The sequence below is a fragment of the Tetrahymena thermophila genome (assembly GCF_000189635.1).
Source record: "Tetrahymena thermophila SB210 genomic scaffold scf_8254752, whole genome shotgun sequence".
NCBI classification, from domain to species: Eukaryota; Ciliophora; class Oligohymenophorea; order Hymenostomatida; family Tetrahymenidae; genus Tetrahymena; species Tetrahymena thermophila.
Window position 1 is genome coordinate 930,375 of NW_002476512.1, and position 15,432 is coordinate 945,806.

At 22.6% G+C, this 15,432-nt stretch overlaps 2 protein-coding genes across 2 annotated transcripts; both read left to right on the forward strand. All coding sequences in view use genetic code 6, as the record gives it.

The window, feature by feature from the left end:
• Positions 1 to 1,456: 1,456 nt before the first annotated feature.
• Positions 1,457 to 5,431, forward strand: TTHERM_00115480 (zinc finger lsd1 subclass family protein; the record flags this gene model as incomplete). The annotated part of the gene is made up of 10 exons (XM_001010745.2): positions 1,457 to 1,520; positions 1,576 to 2,397; positions 2,453 to 2,657; positions 2,724 to 3,018; positions 3,082 to 3,250; positions 3,440 to 3,592; positions 3,667 to 3,762; positions 3,820 to 4,365; positions 4,417 to 4,544; positions 4,601 to 5,431. 10 exons carry the CDS (start codon positions 1,457 to 1,459, stop codon positions 5,429 to 5,431), a joined length of 3,309 nt encoding a protein of 1,102 aa, XP_001010745.2.
• A 3,876-nt stretch (positions 5,432 to 9,307) lies between these two features.
• TTHERM_00115500 (zinc finger lsd1 subclass family protein) lies at positions 9,308 to 13,766 on the forward strand (the record flags this gene model as incomplete). The annotated part of the gene is made up of 11 exons (XM_001010747.2): positions 9,308 to 10,187; positions 10,244 to 10,448; positions 10,516 to 10,816; positions 10,877 to 11,045; positions 11,162 to 11,314; positions 11,424 to 11,519; positions 11,579 to 12,121; positions 12,183 to 12,310; positions 12,369 to 13,142; positions 13,200 to 13,322; positions 13,374 to 13,766. 11 exons carry the CDS (start codon positions 9,308 to 9,310, stop codon positions 13,764 to 13,766), a joined length of 3,765 nt encoding a protein of 1,254 aa, XP_001010747.2.
• Positions 13,767 to 15,432: the final 1,666 nt, after the last annotated feature.

Sequence of the window (15,432 nt, forward strand, 5' to 3'; positions counted from 1 at the left end):
GTATATTTTTAATATATTTTTATTCAAGTTAAAATCAAATACAATCTATTAGGTGAATTTTTGGAAATTGGTAATACTTAACTGCCCAAACCTAATCTAAAAAATTTAATTTACGCCCTGTGAGGTAGTTGTATCATTTTATATTATATATTTTACTTAACTAAGCTAAGAAGCAATTAAATAAATTTAAATTTAAAAAGATAAATGCCATTCACTTATCTATTTGTTTCTAGACGACTATAATTTTGAATGGCATTTTGCTATAAATATTTTTTTTACAACTCATAATATTTAATTTTCTTAAAGTCTTTATTATTTTGGTACTTTTATGGAAAAAGCTTAAAAAAATAATTACTTAATATTATTAAGAATTATTTGGATTACTGGCAAAGAGATCAAATTTAATGTTGTTTTAAACTTTATCTCTTTTCAAAATAGCATACTTTTTCATTACATTTAAGATAAAATATGATTTTCATATTAAGTTACATTAGATTATAAAATATTTAGTGTGTGCACACATTTAAAAGTATAGAAATTATTAGATTGATATTATTATTTTTATGATTTCTAATGTTAATCAATTATATAGCTTGATTTAATTTTTGATATATTTTTGTACACCATATAAAATAATTCAAGGAGTAAAGATATAAAAATTTAGCAAAAATACAAAACATATTTAAAATAATTTATTTAATTTGTTTTAAATAAAGTTTAATTATTACTTTCTTTTATCAATTTTTTAATTTAACAGCATAATTTACTATATGATTTGTCTTTATTAAGTGATTTTTATCTTAAAGTATTTAACTGTAATCCTTTAATAATAATTAGGCTAATTCATGTTTTATTTAAATTCGATATAATCGTTTGATTTTATTTATCGCACTTTATTAATTTGTAAATTAGCCTATTTTTGTTTAAAAGTAGAGAAAAAAGCAAAATCTTTTCAAAAAATTAATTATCTTGATTTAAATACGTAATATTACAACTTCTCAATTATAAATATATTAGGAATCAGAAGTTATTATTATTTTTAGGTAGAACGATTAATTTATAGACCTATATTTTAATTTTATTTTTTTAAATTACTTTTTACGTTTATCAACTTTATTTAAATAATAATTGTAAATTCTTTTGATTTAATCATTTAATATTATTTATTACACTTTATTAATTTGTAAATTAACATAATTTTGTTTAAAAATGGAGAAAATGATAATATATTTTCAAAAAATTAATTACTTTGATTTAAATAAATAACATTACAACTACTTTTATTAATTATAAACATATTTCGAATCAAAAGTTATTATTATTTTTCAGGTAGAACGAACGATTAAAATATAGAACTATAATTATCTTGAATTATAAATACAAAATACTTACAAACTCAACAATTATCATTTCTCAAATAAATTAAAAACAAAAAAATAAAAAAATATTCGAAAAAATGGTTCACTGCTTTCTTAATTAACTTTTTTTGATAATCTTCATTCTAAGGTTAGCTCTATCATGTAATTTACATATTTAAATTTATAAAGTTTTACTTGATTTAATAACCTTATAAAGCTGAAAAACTTGTCTTAACAGATTTAACTGGTGTATACACTAGCTCATCAATTTCATGGAAAGCAAATGATGTTTATTTATGTGGTGCTGTAGATTTTACTGAATTTGCTAATACTTCTGCACTAGGGTGGTTTGGATAAGGAAATAATAGCACTTCAAAGAATTTTACAAATCTACCTCCTCATTGGAGTATCACAGTTAGGTTTGAACTCATTCTTTATCAAACTTTGGATCCAGTCGATTATATAAATGTTGCTATTAATGGGTAAACTGACGCGTACTAAAAAAATTAATCTTTGCCTGGATATTATTTCTGCTATCTAGATAATAATCATTATGATCAAATAGTCCTTTTTCATAAAAATTTTACTTCTCATACAGATTCTTTTATAAATATACTTGTTTGGTCTATAACAGATGAGCCAATATACAATGAAGGTTTTGGACTCAAAAATCTATACTTGACTGTAGATACTTGCCATAAATCATGCCTAACTTGTAATGGACCTGCAGCTAATTAGTGTACATCATGTCCACCTAATTCTACCTAAAATGGAAATACTTGCAATTGTAATAGTGGAACTTATGCTTTAGATAACCAATGCTTAAATGTTTGCCCAGCTGGATAAATTTAAGATTCAACCAGAACACTTTGTGTCATTGATTTTTGTTATAACATTTATTGCTAGACTTGCTCAAATGGTATGTGTACTCTTTGCCAATCTGGATATTATCTCCTCAATGGATAGTGTGTTTAAAGTTGTCCTTCTTATACTACTGTTAGTGGTTAATAATGCATTGACATAATTACTAAGACTAGCTGTATAAATTTTTTAAATAAATTAATCATATAATCTAATTTTCAAATTTTAAACAGATGGATAATATTTGTATAAGGGTATGTTCAGTACATACTTTGGGGAAGGTGAAATATCAGGAACTGGATTATCATATTCAGGATTTTTGGGGTATTTAGCAAATCCAAGTAGAGCTATGACAACTGTTTGTGGTGGGAAGAGTCTTTTAGGTGGAGCTTATTTAAGCTCAGTAAATTCTTACATAAGTAAAAACTTTACTGGAATGTAATTTTATTAGATTTTATAAGAAAAATACAAATAACATTATTTCATGTTTTTTAATTAATAAAGAGCCCCTCATAGGACAGTATTAATAGGTTACACATTATATAAAATTGATAATTGGAACAACGAATCAATTTAAATGATAGTAGATAATGATGTGAAAACTACTACAACTAAGAGCGCAGGTGATGGAACAAGTAATATCTGTGGAAGAGTTTCATTCAAGGATTAAATTATTTAGGTTACTAAAAACTTTACCCATACAGCTACATCCCTAAATTTAAAAATTAGTTCTACATTAGCTTCAACCCCTTTTGAAGAATCGTATGGTATCAGAGAAATGTTTATATTAGTTGATTACGTATGCTAAATTTATTAATAATCAAAATTCATTAAAATTAATAATTAAAAAATATTTATAAAGTGTACTACTAATTGCGCAGTTTGTAATGCTTAAGGTTGTACTAATTGCTAAACGGATTTTTATCTTTACAACTTCTAATGCCTAAGCTAATGTCCTAGTAACTATGCTCCTGATGCTAGATAATCTTGTCAGCCTTGTGATGCGACATGTCTGACATGTACACTTCCATGTAAAATATTATTTATTTTTTTATAGTTTTTTTTTTTAATCTATTGAATAGAGTGATATAATTTTTAATTAATAAAAATTAAACTGATTGAATTAGTTATGTTAAAAAAATACTTCTTTTTATACTTTATACTTTTTAGTCAATTATTCAACCTAATTTATCTTAATCTTTTTGGTTAAAAAATATTAGAGAGCTCAACTTCTTGTAAAACTTGTAAGCCAAATACATATTTGAACCCAGATAACTCGTGCTAAAGCACTTGCCCAAATTACTTTTGGCCTAATACAATTAATTTGACTTGTTAAACCTGTGATACCACTTGCTATAATTGTAAAAGTCCAGGTAAACTAAATTTAACATTAATTTTATTATAAAGTCTTTAAATTGTATTAAATCTATAATATTTTATTTATTAGGAGATTAAAATTCTTGTACAATTTGTAGTGGAAATTTATATTTGAGCAATAATTAGTGCATTTCTACTTGTCCTCCTGGAACATTCCCTTTAAAATGTGATATTATTTATTTAAATCATTCAAAATTAATTAATTAAATTTAATCTTTATTAGAAACCAATAATAATATTTGCCAACCATGTGATTCATCATGCAAAACATGTAATGGATAAAATAGCAATAACTGTTAAAGTTGTTAAGCTCCTAATTTATTTTATCAAGCAAGCTCATCAACTTGCGTATAGAGCTGTAATACTGATTAGTATAAAAATACTATTAATTAGACTTGTTCTACATGCAATTCTGTATGTGCTACTTGCTCAGGACCCAACAATAATAATTGTTTATCATGTACTGGAAATTTATTTTTATATTAAAATCAATGCTTACCTAATTGTCCTAATGGTTATTTCAACAATATTAATAATAATACATGTAATCTTTGTGATAGTTCTTGCTACACTTGTAATGGAAGTGCACCAAACAATTGTCTCTCTTGTTAGCTTTAAAGATACTTTAATCCTGTCTCATACTAGTGTGTTTACACTTGTAATTCAAACTAATATGCTAATCCAACATCTGCTTAGTGTAAATCTTGTGATTCAAAATGTATGACATGTAATGGACCTTTAGAAACATAATGCACAAGTTGCATCAATGGTAAAATTACTTTTCATAGAAAATAATTTATTAAAATTTATTTTTGAAAAGGTCTTTACTTAGAGAATAACTAATGTGTTTAACAATGTAGTTAATCTTATTTTGTCAAACCAAATACTAGTATTTGTTAGTATTGTGATTCCTCATGCTTGAAGTGTAGAGGCCCTTCTTCTTAAGAAGTAATTAAATTCATATAAATGTTTAAAAATAATAATTAAATTTATGAAATGTAAAGTGTACTTCATGCGCACCAAATTTAGTATTCTTGAATTCTTAATGCTCTTCCGAATGTCCACCTAGGTATTACACTTCACAAGAATCGCAAACTAATGAATGCAAACTCTGTAATTACAAGTGTAAATTAGGATGTAGTGGCCCACTTGTTGAGGACTGTGACTCTATTAAATATTAATATTAAATTATATTTTGCATCTTGGCAGGAAAATTTTTCCTTTGGTGTACTTCTTCTATTTTAGGAAGTATAATGGATAAAAAGTAGTCTAGAGTGTAAGTAAAAACAGTTGCCAGTATAGTCTCAGTAGAAAGTGATAAATAAAACAATTTGTAAGATTTACCAATAATATAATAGGAAAATGATGACAGATAATAAAACAACGAAGAAAAATCTCCTACTAAATTTAAGCAAGAATTTACTTCCTCATAAAATTTACAGGATTTATCTAATTTAAAATAACAAGCTCTTTAATCTTAAATTAAACTTGATTTAGATAAAATGAAAAGAGTAGACAAAAGGAGGCCAAGAAAATAACTTCACAAAAATGCTTTTTATGATAGATCTGAGAAGAATTTTGTATTCAAATAACCTTCGATTGCTTTTAACAATAATACTAGCAACACAAGGAATCCTAATGAATTAGGAGTAACTCTAAATACTATCCCTAATTTGTCATAATTAAAAACTACCTCTAATTTTTCATAAGTAAAAACTTAAATGTCAGGACGTTAAGAAGTAAATATAATGAGACCATATATTTATAAATATAAAAGGAATGAAATATTTAAGTTCATAATAGTAAAAATTTAAATTTATTTTTATAAATTGTGATTAACTAATTAGTTATTAAAAATTAATAGTTAGGAAATGAGTGGGTTTCACTATTTTACTTTTATGATCACAATTTAAATAGATTAATTAGGGCTACTTTAATCTTTTTGAAGTATCTGGCTTTCTTTTTCTCAACTGAACTGATTTATAATGTAAAATTTTATTACTTTTAGTTATTAAGTTAAATAAATTTTCTTAAATTAGTAATCATACTTCTTATTGATACCATGTCTGTTATTTGGATGGACTTCAAAACAGTGGCTTAAATATGTTCACTATTTGCTTACAAAAATATCTTCAAAATTTATTCAATTAATTTTATTGACTTTTTTAGCTTTGATTGCTATTTATATGTATTTTTGGTTTGTTCCATAGCAAATGAGTCTTAAATTCCTTAAGGATGAAACATGGAGCCTGTATTATGGAATAGTATCTGCTGCTGACTTTGTTGTATTTTAACAATTATTTAGCTTTTTTGAATATTTTTACTCCATACAATACTTAAATAAATAATTTAACAGACTAGAACTTTCTAAAATTTACTAATTAGTAATAAATTAATAATTTATATAAAAAATAAAATAAAATTAAATATGATATTATTTATTACTTGTTTATTTAAATTTCCTACTAAACGTTTATAGTTAGTTAAATAGCAAATTTTTTACTTAAATTGAAACAAATTACTCTTATAAATATAAAAAATTTGAATGAAAATATTAAAGTGTATTTAGTTTATATTAAAAAATTTTTATTAATATCTATTTTTAATTTTTTATAAACTAATTTACAAATCAAATGTAAAAATATATTGATAAACTTCAAGAATTAAAGAATCAAAAATGATAACTTTTATTTTTATAAAAAATACTTGTAACTTTGTACACTTAAAAAATAAAAAGTAATTTTATTCTAAGTAATAAATTACATGATGATTTTTTATTTAAATATAATAACATAAAATAAAGCGGCTTATAATTACAAAAAATTTTTGATAAGGATTTAAAAATAAATATGCGAATACATAAAATTGAATGATGAATAAATTATAGTGCTTCCATGAATAAGCTATAAATTAGATTAATATAATAAATAAAAATTTATTAAGTTTAGGTATTCAAACCTTTTTTATTATTTTTAAAATAAAATTTATAATATTAAATTAAATTATTTTTATTTTAAAATAGTTGAATTAATTTAAATATTATATTTTTAATTTATTTTTATTGAAGTATCCGTTCGGTGAATTTTTTGAAATTGTTAATATACTTTTCGAATTAAGAGGTAAAAAATTAATTAAAGTTTGCAATAGTTTTTAAAAAGAATTTGGAAATTATTTTATTATTCGTAATAAATATTTAATTTTAAAATAATTAAGTGTATTATACTATAAATAAAAATATTTTATAAATTGAAAATTTAATATCTTAAATTATATACTTAAATTAAAAAATGATAAAACAAATAAAAAAACACAAATAGAATTATTTTACTTAATTTTAATGTTGATTATATATTGAAAACTATACAGATATTACACTATGAAGAATTTGATGAATAATCTATTTTTAATTTATATACAACTAAAATTAATAATACTATATAAATTTTCAAATATAATATCTTTAAAATCAGATCTTATAGAATTTAGCTTTTGGAATTGGATTTTCTATTTCGATTATGAAAAAAATGTGCCTAAACTCTCACAATAATTGACCAGTTTAAGGGAAGAGTAAAGATCGCATTTCATGTTGCTACAGGATTTGCTTTTTTTACTCGTTAGAATGATAACTAAAGTGAATCAGTTCTTAAATTTACTTATCTATTTTAGTGTTATTTGGAAGAGGAGAAAAATCATGGTTATAAGGTATTAATGAATTTATATTCAGAATATCTTTTAATATTTACTGATTATAATAAAATGTTAATTTCCTAATCCAACATCTATTTAGTGTAAATCTTATGATTCAAAATGTTTGACATGTAATGGACCTTCAGCAAGGTAATATAAAAATTGTGTGAATGGTAAAATTATCATTCATAGAAATATTTATTTAATCATTTAGGAGTATCTGTTCTTCTTTTTCTCAACTGAACTGATTAATAAGGTAAACATTTTTTACTTTTAGTTACTAAATTAACTAAATTTTTTAAAATTAGAAATTCTACTACTTATTGATAACATGCCTGCTATTTGGATGGACTTCAAAATAATTTGTTAAATATCTTCTTCACTGTTTACTGGTAAAATTATTTTGAAAATTTATTCAATTAATTTTATTGAGTTTCTTAGCTTTGATTGCTGTTCATATGTATCTCCATAGCTTATGAGCCTTAAAATGATTAAGAATGAAATTTGGAGCTTGTATTATGGAATATTATTTGCTGCTGATTTTATTTTATTTTAACAATAGTTTAGCTTTTTTGAATATATATATTCCATATAGTATCTAAATAACTATTTTAACAAACTAATACTTTCTAAAATTGGCTAATTAGTAATACATTAATAATTTATAAAAAAAATTAAATAATATAAAATGTTAAAGAAACTACTTATTAGTTGTTGTTTAAATTACCTACTAAAACTTAATAGTTAGTTAACTAGCCTACTTTTTGCTTAAAATAAACAAATTAATTTATAATCAGATTAAAATTTGTAAGAATATATTAAAACATATTTAGGACATCTTAAAAAATTTTTATTTATATTTATTTTCAAATTTTTAATAAAATAATCCAAAGAACGCAAGGTAAAATATATTGATATGCCTCAATTACTAAATATTCAAAATGGTAGCTTTAATTTTAATAAAAATTACTTACTATTATGTAAAGTTAAAAAATAAAAAGAAATTTTATTCTAAGAAATAAATTGAGAATACATTTTATGAGTATGAATGTTTAAGTGTGTCTAATTAGAAAATATAAATAATTAGACTTTGATTTTTTCTAGATTTTACACTTGCATGAAAATATTTGATTAACTATTACTAACTAATTTATTCTTGTCAGTAGCTCCTATTACATATTTTGAAAATTTAAAATATAATACAAAAAAAACTACAAAATTTTAAGATTTTTTATAAAAGGATACGCCTTCGCTACATTTACAGACAGGTATAGAAAACGAAAATGTTTTAAATATCCTTTTATTTACGCTTTAAAATTTGAAGATTATAATATCAATAATAATTTCTTACTGTGCTTATAAATTTGTAAAAAGTCTAATTTATTTTAAGGTAAATTTTTTTAAAATTCAATTCAAGTTATGTGTAATTTTTTTAGATATAAAATATTAATTGATTGATTTATTTTTAACATTTTGATATCCTTTAAATTTTTAGCCAAACTATTCAATTCTTTTACTCTTTACAGCCTATATTCCTTATGATTTAACACTTCTATACTTGAAGAATGAATACTTATATTTCTTTAAAAGGTAAATAAAAAAACTCAATCTACAAAATTTTATTTATAATTTTATATTATTTCTTTATTATTAATACAATATTAGTATGTATTTGTAAATAATTGGCAAGTGATCAATTTTCATCTTAAATATTTAGAAATTTAAGGCTTTTTTCTTTATTAAATGAAATTTCTATAAATAAAAATAATTTTATTGTGTGAATTTAAACCCTTAAAGCTTACTTTTTTAGTAAGAAAGAATCTTCAAATTTATTAAATTCACCAATTAATATAAAAATAAAATGCTTGAATTGTTTTTTTGTATAATTTTTATAAAAAAAATAATTCAATAATTTTTTGATAGCCTACTAATAAAAAAAAATCTAATTTATTCATAAATGAAAAATAAATTTCTAAATCCATCAAACTTAATTATCATATTTTTAGGACTAGTTTAAGCAGGTAATGTATTTATTTCCTAGTAATAATCCTTTTAAATAAAATATTATTTTATTTTATGTAGCTGAAAAACTTGTATTAACAGAGTTAACTGGTGTGTATACAAGCTAATAAATTTAATGGAATGCAAATACTGTTTTTTTATGTGGTGCAACAGATTTTACTGAATTTGCTAATAGCACTGCATTAGGATGGCTAGGAACAGCAAGTAATAGTACCTAAAGAACTTTTACTAATTTACCTCCCCATTGGAGTATATCAATAAGATTCGAACTCATTCTTTATCAATCTTTAGATCCCGACGATTCTATTTAAGTTACTTTAAATGGGTAAACTGATTCATATAGAAAAGATAAGTATTGGCTTGGATATTATTTTTGCTATCCAAATAATTATTATTATGATGAAATTGTTCTTTACTATAAAAATATAACAACTCACACTAGTTCTTCTCTAACTGTTCTCGTTTGGGGAATTACAAATGAGTCAATATACAATGAAGGTTTTGGACTCAAGAATTTTTACTTATCAGTAGATACTTGTCATGATTCTTGTCTAAGTTGTAAAGGACCAGGAGCAGATCAATGTCTAACATGTCCACCTAATTCTACTTAAGATGGAAATACGTGTACATGTAAAAGCGGCACTTATTCTTAAAATAACTAATGTGTAAGCATTTGCCCTGACGGATATATTTAAGACTCAACTGGAACTCTTTGCATTCAGAGTCTTTGTTACAGTCTTGTATGCTAAACTTGCTAAAAAGGCATGTGTATTCTTTGCCAATCTGGTTATTATTAATTGAATGGATAATGTGTCTAAAGTTGTCCATCATATACTACTGTTAGTGGATAAAAATGTGTTGACATAATTAATTAGACAAGCCGTAAATATAATTAATTATTAACTAATTAAACAAGTTTATTTAATAATTTTAAATAGATGGTTAGTATTTATTTAAAGCTTTGTTTAGTACATATTTTGGAGAAGGTGAAATTTCAGGAACAGGATTATCATTTTTAGGATTTCAGGGTTATTTAACTAATCCAAGTAGAGCTATGACAACTATTTGTGCTGGAAAAAGCCTTTTAGGTGGAGCTTATTTGAGTTCTATTAATTCTTCAATAAATAAATCATTTAATAGACTGTAAATTTAATTAGAATTTAAGAGGAAAATGAATTTGAAAAATATTGAAATTTTTTTATTAAATAAGCGCTCCTCATTGGAGTGTATTGGTAGGTTACACACTATACAAAATTGATAATTGGAACAACGAATCTGTTTAAATGATAATAGATGGTGATATAAAAGTCACTACTACTCGTAACACAACTACAAGTAATGGATTAAGTAATATTTGTGGTAGGGTTTCTTTCAACGACGAAATTATATATGTTTCTCAAAATTTTACGCATTCAAGCTAAAATCTTAATTTAAAAATAAATTCTACATTATCTTAAACAGCCTTTGAATAATCTTATGGCATCAGAGAATTATTTATTTTAGTTGATTATGTAAATTAAATTGTTAAATTATTTTAATACATTAAAAATTTTCAATCTTTTCATTAAAAGTGTCCTCCTAATTGCGGTGCTTGTAATGCCAATGGTTGCACAAAATGTTCAGATGATTTATTTGTATACAATTTCTAGTGCGTAACTGAATGTCCTAGTAATTATGCCCCTGATACAAGTAATATATGTTAACCTTGTGATGCATCATGTCTCACGTGCTCACTTCCATGTAAAAAAAATATTATTTTTATTTATAAAAGTTACTTAAAATAGTAATATATATTGAAGAAGAAGAGAATAATTTAGATTAAAATTTATTGTCATTCTAATTTTAAATATAATTAGAGAGTACTACTTCTTGTCAAACTTGCAAACCTAACACATATCTTAATCCAGATAATTCATGTTAAAATACATGTGTAGACAATTATTGGCCTGATAGTACCAAATAAATTTGTTAGACTTGCAGTCCTACTTGCTATAATTGTAAAAGTCCAGGTAAACTATATAAAAATTTAACAATTTCGTTATTTATTAAATAATTAAAAGTTTATAATATTGAAAAAATATCAAATAAATTCGTGAAAAATTTATTATTTAAAATTAGGAGATTCAAAATCTTGCTTAAGTTGTAGTGGAGATTTATATTTGAATAATAATTAATGCCTTTCTACTTGTCCTCCTGGATAGTACCCTTTTAAATGTAAAATTATTTTTTTAAAGCCAAAAATAAATAAATTTTAAATTTATTATTAAATTTAGAAACCAACAATAATATTTGTCAATCATGTGATAAAAATTGCAAAACTTGCAACGGATAAAATAGCAACAACTGTTTAAGCTGTTAAGCTCCTTTATTTTATTAAGCTAGCTCATCAACTTGTGAGTCTAGTTGTAATGCTAATTAATATAAGAATGATACTAACTAGTCTTGTTCTCCTTGTCCTTCTAATTGTGCTACTTGCTCAGGACCCAACAATAATAATTGTTTATCATGTTCTGGAAATTTATTTTTTTATTAAAACTAATGTATTCCTAACTGTCCTGATGGTTTCTTTAACGATAATACTAATAATACATGCTCTCCATGTGATAGTACTTGTTTTACTTGTAATGGCAGTAAGTAAAATAATTGTCTCTCCTGCTAAAATAAAAGATATTTTAATCCTCTTTCTAACTAATGTGTTTACACTTGTAATTCAAATTAATATCCAGATCAAACTTCTAATTAATGTAAATCTTGTGATACTTCATGTTTGACATGCAATGGCCCCACATCGTAATTTTGCACCAGTTGCATAAATGGTAAAATTCCTTTTTGTAATAATACCTAAAATGCTATTTTTCAATACTTAAATTAAAAAAGGTCTTTTCTTAGAAAATAATTAATGTGTTTAAAAATGCAGTCAAAATTATTATGTTTAACCTAATACTAATATTTGTTAGTAATGCCATAATTCATGCTTAACATGTAGTGGTCCTTCCTCTAAAGAAGTAATTAAATCAAATAGTCAATCATTTAAAAAATAATTTTTTATTTTTCAATTAAAAGTGTACTTCATGTGTATCCAGTTTAATATTCATCAACTCTTAGTGCTACTCAGAATGTCCTAATGGATATTATACTTTATAAGGTTAATAAAAGAAAGAATGTATATTATGTAATTACAAATGTAATTTAGGATGCAGTGGAGAACTAGCTGAAGATTGTGACTCTATTAAATACTAATATTAAATTATATTTTACATTTTGGCTGGAAAATGCTTTATTTGGCTTATTTCTTCTATTTCAGGATTTATTTTGGATAAAAAGTAGTCTAAAGTATAAGTTGAACCTCCTAGGACTTCTGTTTTTGTAGGCGATAAATAGGATATATAAATTAATAATTTTAACTCTCCTTAAGTTGAGAATGATATTTAAAATCTATAACAAAATGGTATAGAAGAGAAATTATCAAGTAAATCTAAGCCAGAATCTGCCTCTTCATAAAATTAATAAGATATTATTAATGTAGAAAAGCAAGCACATTAAGTTTAAATTAAACTTGATTCAGATAAATTAAAAAATATAGGCAATAGGAGGCCAAGACAAAAATTTCACAAGGACCCTTTTTATGATAAGTAGATATAATAATTTGAGTTTTAATTGCCATCAAGTGCCTTTACTGTGAATGGTGGCTAAAATGTTAAGGGTTAAAATGAATAAGCACAAAGTATATCTACTATTCCAAATATATAAAAATCAGGCTGTTAAATTTAGGAAAATTAAGAAATAAAACCTTATGTTTAAAAATATAAAACTGCTTAGCTATTAAAATTTGCTTTAGTAATAAAAATTTTTAAAAAAAATTAAGTTATATTAATATTATTGTCTAAAATATAGTTAGGTAATGAGTGGGTTTCTCTATTCTACTTTTACGATTCAAATTTAAATAGATTTACAAGGGCAACTTTAATATTAGTGAAGTACTTAGCTTTTTTTTTATCGGCAGAGCTTTTATGCTAAGTAAATAATTTATTTATTTTATCACTAGTTATTAAATTTAAATTAAAATAGAAAGCAATATATTTGATAGCAATTTCCTTCATCTTTGGATGGACTATGAAGTAGTTTTTTACCTTATTTCATCGCTCGATAACTAAAATGTCATCAAAATGTGTATAATTAGCTACTTTTTTTTTGATCACTTTAATAGCAGCACATATTACTTTATGGTTTATTCCTCAACTAAAAAGCCTTTAAATGTTAAAAGATATCAGATGGAGCTTACTTTATGTGATTGTTTTTGTAGCTGATTTGATTATATTTTAACAGATATTTAGTTTATTCTAATTAATTTTGACAGTAAAATATTTAAATTAGTAATTTAATAAAGTGAAGATATCAAAAATTTAATTTTTGCTGGCAAACAAATATTTTATATAAAAAATCTCCTAAATTAGAGATTGATTATGTATTAAATGTATATATTATATATTTGATTATTTTTATTAAATTAATTTTATAATAATTATATTTTAAGTTATTATGTTTTTATTTATTTGAATATTCATCAATTCTTATTAAATAAAATCTTATTATTTCAGGAGTTAAAATTTCTGAATCTTCAAAAAAAATGGCATTATTTATACATAAATAATTTAATAGTAATATAAAAATAATTAATTATTAAGATTGTAGTAAATTTTGAAAACAGTTAGGAGATTTATCTCAAAATCTAAATTATATTTTTAATACACATTTAATAAAATTAAATAAATAATATATTATGTGATAACAATTTATACCATTTCTTTTTAAACATATTTTTTTATTATCCTTATTTAGCTTTACTTTGATTTATGTAAGCAAGCATTGCAATCAAAGGACGAATAACTAAATTTTTTAGATAATTAATAAAAAAAATTTAAGATTTTGAAAGCTAAAAAATATCTCTTAGTGACGCTACTCTTATTTGATAAATCAAATATTTAATCTAAGAAATTGTAAGTTAAAATCAACAATATCTTGTTTGAAAAATGTAAGGATTTCCTTTTTTTAAATTTTTAGGGTAGATTATCACACAAATTTACAAAAATACTAATAAATAGTTGAAAATCTATAATAAAATTAGATTTAGTAAAATTTTTAAGTACTTAGTTAACAAATATTTTATATTAAAATTAAGATATATTAATATACACATACATATGTTTTTATTTATTTCATTCTATTAATATATAATAAGATAAGGATACTATCCCAGACTCATTTTGATCAATTTTTAAAAATACTTACCTTCAAGTTAATTAATTCCAAATTCAGAAAAAAAATTAAGAATAATTATTTGATTTAAAACTCACAATAGATAATATCTATTATGATTTTTATTAAAAATAAATAGTATTTAATATATTTGTGGGATGAAAATTTTTTAATAAAAAAATTGAGAAATAAAATATCATTACTAATTTAATAAATTTAAGTTACTCAAAGTATGAAAAAATACACAAATAATCTGATGTACTAATAGATTATTTTTAAAAAAAGATTTATAAAATATATGCTTGAATGATACAAGCAAAATTTAATAGCATATAAAATAATACACAGAGAGAGAAGAAAAAAAGTTTTAAAGAAAGATAAAAAAGCTATGAATAAAAATTCTAAATTTGTTTGCTCAAATTCAAGCCTATAATATAAGCGAAGAGCATTTTGTAAAATTTTATGATAAATTTTAAATTTAAGAAAAAAATAATTTTTGAATATTTTGTCTTTTATTTTATTTATTTTACTTATTCATTTTCAAACAGAAGAAATACATTTATTTTAAAAGTAAAGTAATGAAGCAATTTCATTTTTAAGAAATTAATCATAAGTAATTATTTTCTTTTATCTTTTTAAATTAATGAATCTATCTATACATTTAGATATCTGTAAAAAGTATATAAATCAACATCCATTTATTTATTCCAGTAAATTAGATTGCTAATCACTAGAAAGTAAAAATTTTTTTTCAGAAAAACAAATAGAGTAATATATGTAATTGATATTTTAATTTACTTGATAGAAAATTTTAGTTACTAAGATACGATATTTAAAAATGAACTGATATATTGTTTATCACCATACAAAT